The sequence below is a fragment of the Antrostomus carolinensis genome, unplaced genomic scaffold (genome assembly GCF_000700745.2).
Source record: "Antrostomus carolinensis isolate BGI_N321 unplaced genomic scaffold, ASM70074v2 scaffold23590, whole genome shotgun sequence".
Lineage (NCBI taxonomy): Eukaryota > Metazoa > Chordata > Aves > Caprimulgiformes > Caprimulgidae > Antrostomus > Antrostomus carolinensis.
The window spans coordinates 1-10,938 of record NW_010289400.1 but is presented as its reverse complement, the minus strand read 5'-3'; the positions used below and the strand labels follow the sequence as shown (position 1 = coordinate 10,938).

Genomic DNA, 10,938 nt, shown 5'->3' with positions numbered 1-10,938 from the left:
GGAGGCAGAGCAGGCGGGGAGGTTGGGGTCGAAGCGGAGCCCCGGCCGAGGGCAGCAGGAAGGGCTGGAGCCGGGCTGGAGCCTTCCCTTGCATGGCCTGGGGAGATAAACCGCGAGGGCTGGGAGAGCCCCAGTTAACTTTGCTTAAATAGAGCTTTTGCAGAGAAAAGCTGTTTTATTATTGCTTCTACCCAGGAAATATCTTGTTAATCCTCTCGGTTTTACTCAGGCATGTTTTCTATTGAAATTATATTAACTTATTAATTAATCCAGTCAGGTGTTTGGGGTTTTTTTTAGCAGTACTTTGAACTGGGCTATCTCTAATGGTAAATAAACAGCACACTGTGGGGACTGGAGTTATGTCCACGTTGGATATGTGAGAAGGAATCTCTGCTCTTGCTTATTTTTCAGATTTTACTGAGATGATGAGGGCACTGGGGTATCCCCGACTCATATCTATGGAGAATTTCCATAGCCCAAACTTTATGCTTGTTTCCGAAGTGCTCCTCTGGCTGGTGAAAAGGTGGGTGATGAGGCTGGGAAATGGTGGGGCTGCTGCTGGGATGTGACATGTACTCTTGGAGCTGATGTTTTGGTGTGAAACGGAGTGTCCTGGTTTTTAGCTGAGGCTTCTTTAGTAAGTAACACTTCACTTTTTAATGGTAAAATAACAGAGCAATTAAAAGAAAACAAAAATAGTTTTAAAAATAAGTTTCCTTTAATGAATCTGAACACTTTTAAAAGCTTAAACTTGTGTGTTATAAGATTATTAGGAACCTCATGCCTACTGGTGAAGTGCTTCACTTCCAGACCAAATGGCAGGTGAACACTGGCACCCATTTCTGTTGTGGGTCAGAATTCCAGGTGACACAGGCCGACAGCTTTTCCAGCTTCTAGGAGCCTTTTAATGACACTTAAAAGCAGAGAGGCTATTTTGCATGTGCCTTGCTCATAATTTTAAATATGATTTGAAAGCGAAGGTGCTTTTTTGCCTGAATGCTGAAAATCTCAAAGCCTTTTATAAGCCTGGGAATTTACTTTTTTTCTTCCCTAGTTCCTGTAGGCTGGTGACTGCTGAAAGTTTCTGCTTTTCACTAGTGGTTTTTTAAAGCATTTCACACTCTCAATTTGCTCTTTCATAAGTTTTGTTTAGTTTGGAAAGTTATATGTTTGAAATGATGCTTGATTGTGAACTTTTCTTGTGTATTTTGAGAGTGTGGAAAAGTATCATAAGATTTTAAAGTAGAAGGTGGCTGGTTTGGTTATTGCCAACAACAGTCATCTAGTACAACTCACTTTAACATACCACTGGGAAGACTGGGAGCACTAACTCAGTGGTATGCCTGGTGTTTTAAATTGTGAAGCCACACGTGATTGAGTTTGATTTGTATAAGCAGCTTGTGATTTAAGTAGTAAATTACTTCTGAAAAGAAGTATTTTGCAGACTTGATGGAGCCAGTTAAATTTTGCTCCTTTGTGAAAAAGGAGAGACATACTCAGGACCCTGCAGTAACAATTCTTTCTGGAGAAGTGTCTCAGGTTTTACAACTTTTGCAGTTTGTGCACAAACCCATTGGGATCTGGATACCCTAGTCTGCACTAGGAGCCAAAAATTTATCTTCCACTCTCGTACATGCTTGTTTAGTTTGATTTTTGCCTCACAAATGAACCAGTCTCTTTAATATTGCACATGTATTTCCAGTCTGAATCTATGCACGCTTCTTTCCACAGGTATGAACCTCAGACTGACATTCCTCCTGATGTGGAGACAGAACAGGACCGGGTTTTCTTCATTAAGGCAGTGGCTCAGTTTATGGTGAGTCTGCCTAAGGAGTTGTGCTGAAGCACACTGAGATACCAGATCCACGTTACCTTTATCACCTTCTCTCTTAACCCCTTACAATTTCCTTGCAAAGGTGGCTCAGTATCTTTTGTGTTCTTGTGCTGTATTGTATGTCTTGTGCTGTTATAAACTTGAACAGGCCAGGGCATGCTGGTACTGAAATCATGCAGAGTTATGGACATCTCTTTGCAGAATTGGGATCTAAACATCTGACACTAAAACCATATTCATATTTATTTATTCAGATTTATAAAAAAGTAACAGTGAAATACATAACTGTAGACAGGAAATTTTTTGAAGCCTTTTAAGTGCATTCAGAAGCGATCCTGTCATATTTATTGCTGACTTTGGATGCCTGATTCTTTCGTATGTTTGAATAGTCATAACTTCTGATGTTTTCTTTATCGTATCGAATCATATGTTGGTATTCAGTTGTATGAGCCTTCTCACTGAGGAGATCCAGCCATAGTTTTCTCAGATCAAATCTTTTATCACATTATGCATGAGCCATCGGGCCAGCAACTTTTTTAGTCTTGTGGAGTAAAATAACATAGTCCTTCCTATCATTCTTGTCATTTTCATAGAATCATAGAATGGTTTGGGTTGGAAGGGACCTTAAAGCTCATCCAGTCCCAACCCCCCTGCCAGCAGCAGGGACACCTTCCACTAGACCAGGTTGCTCAAAGCCTCATCCAACCTGGCCAATTTTAATGCAGCATGAGCCTTTGCTGTTACAACACACTTGCATAGCGCTCTTAATCAGGTGGAAAAAAACTTCCTGGGGCTGTGGGTGGGTTTGGAAGCAATGGAAGTCTCTATACTAATACCAAAGATTAATTTCTTATAATAGTTTTTTTTAATTTTTAAAATATATTAAAATGACTTTCTAACCAAGCCAGCTTTTCCCTTCTGATTTGTGATTATGTCCACCATAAGTTTTCTTAATTCTTAATTTTACTATGTTCAGAGGGTGGTAGATACACTTCTGCATGCATACCAGAGCAAACTTTTGAGCCCTGGAGCATCATAAGATGTAGTGAACAGATCTATTTTGTTTGGAGGGACTTCCCTTCTCCTCCAAATCAAGCATGTTTGAAAAGGACAAGTATGGAAGCAGGAATTATGTTATGCATACATTTTCCTTTTAATAGCTGATTTCCTATAAGAAATCCCAAGGGTTTTGCAGAATTACATAATATGATTCTGAAAATGAAATGAATGGAAATTTCTTTAATCATCCTGTATTTAGTTTCAGTTAATATTACAAGATAAGAAAGGGATTATTGTACATTTTCAGCATTTTCAGAATGAGAACAGCTTGTAGACATTTCCTTATGTCCGTGGAATCCACAGTTATCTTCTCTAGTAGCCGATACCTTCATGCACCCATAGCAGGACATGAGATTTGATGGAGACAGATTTGCCTCAGAAGAGAATATCGGGATAGATTAATCATCATGAAATGTAACCAGAGTATTGCTCTCCTTTACTGAACCAAGAGTACAGGGGTATTAATTTTTTATGCAAATTGTAGTTTGAGAACTTACCAAATATCTCATTTTCAGACCCCAAAATTCCTGAAGCATCTGCAGGGTTGTCTTGTGTGGGGTTTTTTTAGTCATTTGCCCACCTAGAACTGTGGCTCAATACTTCACTCCTACTTGAGCCTACTTTGATCCAAATTTGAGGTAGAATACAACAAAAAGTCTCTGATGATTTTAATCTCCTAGAAATGCATTCATGAAAACAGATTTAGCCAGGCAAGTTACCAAACGTTTTGCAATAGGCAGATATACTTGTTTTTTAAACAGTGATGGGAGAAGCAGTTGATGTGATCTCTGCTAATAATCTTCCTGAGTGCTTTCCGGGAAGAATCGTGTTCAATTCCCATTTCAGCCTGTGGAGATTTAAAGCCACTACTTCAGTACCCAGGAGACTATCCTAAGTATGAAACGAGACAGGGAGATGAGAGCAATCCTCATTCTTCCTGTCCAGAATGTGCCATTGTCTAGGAAAGAATGGAAACTGTTTGGGCTGGACTGGCCACGACAGACCATGACTCTGCAAGCGAGTGGCTGGAGCACACAGCTGGGAGTCCTGGTTGTTCCCTGGGCTGTGTTTGTTTCCATCACACTGTCAATATTTGGCCCTGTGATGATGATAATAAAGCAGATTTTAAAGTAAAGCAAACTTTCTGGCTGTTGATGCCATTCTTGCAGTATATTTCTATTTCTCTTTTCTATTACATGCTAATAATCTGATCTTCCCAATAGAGGGAGGTGATTTTTAATGATGCTTTAAAACTATTTAGAGTTGTTATAAAATAGGTGACTGTCTCAAGCTTTCCAAACACGAAATGACCTTCTTGAGCAAGCAGTGCCATTATGCCAATCTGAAAAATATATGTACTTGTCTGTGTATTTTTTTCCTCTTTTTAAGTAGTCTTTGAATGATTTTTTTTTCCCCTTTTACTAGACATTGATTTTTCTCTCTTGGAGTTGAACGGAAATTGAATTGGAATCCTTGTCTTTACAGCATCCTTCATGATGTGGTGCATTAGTCTTTGTGTAGAGGATGTTTAACGGATTCTGTCAATTTAATGACCCTCTTCTCTTAAAATTTAATACCTACTGTTTCTACAATTAGTTTTTTTAGATTCCTTCTACTGAAAGGGAAGGAACAAGAACATGTCTGGCTTTCCACTTTGTGTATTGGCTCATTTGAGGTCATGCTGGTCAAAATTTTCAAAGTGATTACAGTTTTTGTACCATAAAGTCTCGTATTGCTCCGGCTCGGGGTGTACAACAGCAGTAACCTGTCTGACTTCACTTTTCAGCTGAGTTCTTGCTGGCAGGAAGCAGATGTAGAGTCGGTTTCCTCTGCTGGATTGAGATTTTTGGGGTGAGAGAGGCAAGAAGTAAACATTTCTTGGAAATGGAAATCTGATGGTAAAGTCACGAAGTTTGACAAGATGCATGTGAAGAAACATGGGCCAAGAACTATTTGCTTTGTTTTCTTCGTTCTTTGAAAAGCTGGAGCGCAATCCATGAATCACAGAATCACAGAATGTTGGGGATTGGAAGGGACCTCAAAAGATCATCCAGTCCAACCCCCCTGCCAGAGCAGGAACCTCAATGAGATCACACAGGAAGGTGTCCAGGCAGGTCTTTAATATCTCCAGAGAAGGAGACTCCACACCCTCCACAACCACAAACCATCTCAATGGTTTGAGATGTGGTTATTTCTCTCTTTAATTTCATAGGAAATTAAAATTAATTAAAATTAATTAAAATTAATTAATTAATTAAAATTAATTTCATAGGAAATTAAAGTCAATTATTCAGTGAAGCTCAGTGCAAAGTGGGCAAGACTTGTGCTGACCATTTTAATGTTGGAGTCTTTTACCCTGGACTGAAGGTTTTGCACTGTCAGTGTGAATTGCTTACAGTAACAGTGTCATACCAAAGCTGTGTACACCCCAAGTGAATCGTGGATAGATTCTTTCTGCCCCCCAGTATTCCCAAAGGATAAACATTATAGCAGAAGTTTCATCTTAAAAAGATACTGAAAATAAACTGTTAAGTCATTTGGATGCTGAGTTTTTGTATTCACAACCAGTGATCAATTTTTGTTTCCTTGCTTGTTTAGTCGTTGCCATCAGGAAGACTGCCTCAAAGTTTTATGTGAAGTTTGGCATTGGCTCCTTGTAGCTATTAATTTATAATATAATCTTAGCAGGAATTTCAAGAACAACATTTCTGTCCTTTCTGTGACAGATGTATCATTTCTATTATGCTTTTTTCCCCTCCCTTCATTATTATGAAGTATAAAAAGATAATGTTATAATTTTTAATTGTTTTTTTTCCTTAGGAATCTGTCTGTACTTTTCAGAGATGGAAGACAAGGGAATAAAATCACTAATATCATAGCAGGGAAAAATTTGAGAAGAACAATAAAATATTCTGAAGATACTGCTGGAAGAGACGACAGTTAAATTAGGATAATTGATCTTACTCTTGTAACTCATTAAGGGTGAAATTTACCTCCCTGCAGCATCATCACAAGACCTGGGCAGCACTTACGTTCCACTTAAACTTAATTTGAATTTAAGTGGTGCACAGGGTTTTTGCTGATCTTCATGCAGGGAAGAATTAATGGATAGTTTGAGGTTTTTTTCATTCTGGCAATTATCTGCAAATGTTCTGACATGCAGAAAGTGCACATGTTTCAGAAAAAAATTGTCCTAGAAACATCAGTAATGTGATGAGGCAAACTTGTGTTTCCAAACAGGCAGGTTTATTTCTGTAAAGCAGAGCATGGTGCCTCCAAAAAGAGCTTTTGAGTGAAGTGTGAAGAGGTAAATGAGGATTTTGTTCTCTCTGACATGATGATTTGGTTCTCTCTTCCCAAAGGCAACCAAAGCTCACATAAAGCTCAACACAAAGAAGCTTTACCAGGCAGATGGCTATGCAGTGAAGGAACTGCTGAAGGTCACCTCTGTGCTTTATGGTGCTACGAATACCAAGGGAGTGGAACGTGCGGCCGTGAGTGAGGAGGACAGCAGCAAGTTCAAGTTTGATCTTGGCTCCAAAGTAAGGAACACTCGTACTCTTGTTCTGGGCAAGGGTTTTGTGGTAGCTTGTGGGAAAACAAATCCATTTTCTATCTGAAACTTAGGTAGAGAATGGTCGTGCAAGGGAGTGGGGATGGTTTGAACTCATACTTTCTGTAGTTGAGTTATATGCTAGGATTTGGTTTAATCTCTGTGAATTCTCAACCAGAAACATAATACAAAGCAACAATGGCAACAAAATTGGTTTGAACTACTGTTGAAATCATAGAAATATTGGAGTAGGCCGGAATAAAGATTATTTTCTCTCTAATAACCTTGTTGCAATAGGAGGAGTTTACAAAATACTGACTGAAAGTTGGTTTTTAGCCTGTTTGAATTGAAAGAAAGGGAAATCTTCATGTTACCCTAAGAGACATAAAAGCTGTTCAAGCCCTTAAAATAAACACCTTCTCTGAAAAAAAAAAAAAAACCCAATACTGTTAAATAGGAGGAATTCCTGTTACTGCTTTTTGTTAGTTTTTTATATTCTTATATTTTTAGGCTTTGATTTTTTTATGGCTGTACTATGTCATGCCTGCTTGGTAGACAATAATACTATCATTCTTGAAAAACAGCAGAACCACAGATGATTTTTCTTCTGTGTAGAAGATTTTTCTTCTGGTGTGTCTCTCTGAAGAAAGCACCTGAAGAAATAAGGAAAAAACACTTGTAGATGATTAATATTCATTGCCTATGCAAGTGGTATATCAGCTTTTTACTTTTGCATATGAAAAAGGTGATGGTTTCCTTTGCCCTGGGCAGCACATGAACCAACAACTGGCCTTTGAGAAGGCTTTTTTGTTGACCTAAAGTGGCTGGGGTTTCCCCCAGAAGCCTGTGTCTAAATGGTGCCTCACCCAGACTATTTTAAAGCCAAGAGACAGGCTCACTCTGATTCCAGTGGACAATGTCTTCTGTGCTATAGTAGAGTTTTGGCTGCTGTGCTGACCTCCTGTGCAATTTGAATATTAAAATGGGAAAAATCTGTTGTGGATTTTCTTTGTGTTATTTGGGATCCTTTTTTTTGCTATTCAGTGCTGTTGCTGTGTTTCCAGATTGCTGACTTGAAGGCAGCTAGACAGCTTGCTTCCGAAATCACCTCCAAAGGAGCAAGTCTGTATGACTTACTTGGCAAAGAAGTTGAACTGAGGGTAAGTACACACTGGAGAGGGTATGAGAACTTGTGTTCACTGGGTGCTGCAAAGGAAAAAGGTGAAAAAATGATCACTGGTTCTTCTTAACAGCTGCATCTTAAATATTCTGTGAGTCTGAAGGAATGGGTCTGAAAGTTTCCCTTTCCCTCCCACTCGTATGGGGGATTGCAGTAAGCCTGAGAGAACAGTTGGGCATTTGCTCTTCGGCAGGAAACTGAAATACTCTCTGTAGAACTGTTTGGAAATACTGACTTTCTATGCATGTTTTCGTGGTAGGGATAGATACATTCTGAAAGATAAATGATTAATGCTCTTAGCTTTCCAACTGCAAGGCTCATTGTTTCTGTTACAGTTACGGAAGGCCTCGCAAGGCTGCAGGGTACATCTTCTTCAGCTCAGTTGTAAAATCACAAGCTGCTGCGTGAAGTCACGGGAGTGTCCTGAAACACTGCCAATAAATCTTTCAGTTATTTTCTTTAATGCATTTATCTGCATTGCTGGAGGTTATTCATCTTCTGAAAACAGACATTTAAAGAAGGGAAACCCTGAATGTTTTAGTACTGCTTTTGCTAATCTTCAGATTTGCGATATCTGAGCTGTAGGAAGCGCACCCTGTAGAAGCAGTAGACTCTGTGCAGTGACAATTAACGCTCCTAGATCCTTGTTTGGTGGAGTACGAGTGTTTCAAAGGGGAGGTGAGGCACAGGGAGGGTTACCTGGGGAACACTGCCCTTTCTGCTAGGTGTGTAATCAGCATGGTATGCAGCAGTGTGAAAGGCAATCATCTTTTAAAAGGGAGAGAGAAGTGATGAGCCAGTTTAATTCAATATACATGATTGTCACAAAACCGTTCATCACTCACTACTCATCTTGCATTTTTTTGTTTAATTTCCTGGCTTTGAAGTAGTTTTGACAGGAATGCTGCCTAACGTGTTGATAGTTGCTTCAGAGCATGAAACCCTTTTTTCTGTGTACAGCATCCACTAAAAAGTCAAGTATAGGTCAGTATAAGGCAATGGTTTTAAAAAGTACTCAAGCATGGGTTTGAAATTGGGCATTGTTTAATCACTTTAAATCAAGGCTTTTAGGAGTCCAACTGACTTTAGAACTGGGCCCCTGAAAAGGGACTTGCACAAGTGCAGAGTGCTGAAAGCATGAAGTGAAAACTCAAGAGGTGAGTAAGTGCTTCAGTGCAGCCACTTCTCATTGGGCCCATTGAGAAATCTTCAACGAAAGACTAAAGGAGCAATTTCTAAAAGGACAGAATTTCTTATATCCTGTAGTGAGCAGGTGTTTCTTGTGGCTTAATGACCAAGTGCATGAGATGGGGCTAACTAATCTCATATAGACCCACAGTTTATATTTTGCAAAAAGGTTTGACAGATTGAGCTTGTTGTCTTTTAAGAAATCCTGTCTTAGGAAAGATGACCTTTGCTTCTGTCTCATTAGCTCTGAGTTTATATCCTAAAAGCTCAAGGTGACACTGTGACAGCACAGTGAGAACCTCCAGAGAGCAGGAGAAGAGACTTTCATGCTCTGTTCCTTACGATTTGTGACTGGTTCCAGCCTTCTTCTGTGATTTTTAAGAACCCATTTTGGGCTTGTGTGTTAAATGCCAAGTTTGGCGCATAAGCCTGCGACAAGTTTCAGACTTGAGCCTGTAGCAAAGCAAATGGGTTTCAGGGTAAAAACCATGAGGTTGCAGCAACCAGTTGTTAGTGGAATTTGTCAAGTTTTCCTTTTTTAATTATAAGCACCCAACTCTGCCTTTCACTTGGAGGACAAAATTTGCTCATCAAATGAGAGAGAGGCTTAGAGCCAGATGCTGCTGTTTTCTCCCATCTGATGATGTTTAGGGAAGTCAGTGGAGCTGCAGTTCTTTCTAAGTAGCCAGTGTTGAGGGAATTACCCCTTCTTCATTTCACACCATCTTCCCTGGATCCTTCACAGCCTTGGTGAGGTCACAGGCATGGCACCCTCTGCCTGCCCTTCCCACCCACTTCCAGGTGGGCAGAAGTAGAAGTGCTGTTTGTTCTGACTTCGTATGGGGAATTAGAGCTTTGTCTGTAGGTATCAAATGAGTTGTCATTAATCTAAGGTTCCTTTTATTATTTTTTAATGTGAAGATTATTGATTTCCATTGCTTATTTTCTTTAGATGTTGCATGGCTGAGCCATGCACACAATAAATTGCACTGGCAGAGGGATTGCACTGTTAAAGGGTGGCAGGAGAGCACTATGGTTTATTTTTTCATTACATTTTATGTCCTGAAACCTGTTGCATGTACTAAAATGCATCGACAGCTGGTAGTTTTATGTTCCCTGAACCTCTTTTCCCCTCCCCCACCCCAATACATCCATTTCCAAATATTTAAATGAAAGCTCTTACTCTCTAGGCTTAGTTAAACTGATGATATATCTTGTTTCTATCCTAAGTGAAGACTGCTTCATTTTCCAGCAGCTGTGAAAGACATGCCAGCATTTGGCACTAATGGGTTGACTAGAGCTGTTCTCCCAGTCTGAGCAGCTTTTGGGGAAAGATCATTGGCAAAAAGCAAACTAAAACTCATTATTTCCTGTAGAAATGTTGAATCTAATTTGTGTCACAACCTTTACTTTCTTTCTCGGAGTCCTTTTTGCACATAATTTGTATAGAAACTGTAGAAAAGCCTTATACTTTAGATATAACTTACTGTTTCGAGTCATGGAACAATTTTTAAAGTAAATTACTTTCTGAATGAAAACAAATTTCAGGTAGAGAAGAGTTTATTAAGGGAATGCTTCTGTTAGATGTATTGTAGATACACAGTGATCTAAATACCCAGGTGTATTTATTGGGAAGAGTTTGAGTCTGTATTTGCTTTTTTGGATATGTGGTACTGTGCCTTTCTGATGCCTTTGTAAATACGTTATTTCCTGATTGAATATGTAGTTCTTATGTATATGTAAGCTACTTTCAAATTTAATCTGTAATGTAAAAAGCCCTTTAATTTAAGAACATCAGAAGAAACAAAACCTGTGGGTTTTCATTTGTTGAATTCAGACTATGATGCTGTTAAGATTTAGGGGGAGGGAGGGAAATCCCAAAAGCTATACTTAATCTCCTCAGATGAAAATCACAAATGTAATTTTTGGTTCAAAAAAGAAATCAGATTTTGTATTTGAAAAAGAGGAGGCATGCATTTCCTGATGAATAATCCTAAAGCAGCAGAAAGCTTAAGGGTAAAGAGAAGCCATTTGTTTCCAGCCCTGCAGACAGGTCCAGGGGTTTCCTTTCCCACTCTCAGCAGATCCCAGCTTCACAGAATCACACACAGAATCACAGGATGT

General features: G+C 39.3%; 1 protein-coding gene across 1 annotated transcript; it reads left to right on the top strand.

Moving 5' to 3' along the window:
- Positions 1–384: 384 nt before the first annotated feature.
- LOC104526786 (clusterin-associated protein 1-like) lies at positions 385–7,606 on the top strand (the record flags this gene model as incomplete). Its single annotated transcript, XM_010170338.2, has 4 exons — positions 385–523; positions 1,732–1,816; positions 6,256–6,435; positions 7,511–7,606. Coding segments are annotated over 4 exons (500 nt in total), but the record flags the coding sequence as incomplete, so codon positions are not given.
- Positions 7,607–10,938: the final 3,332 nt, after the last annotated feature.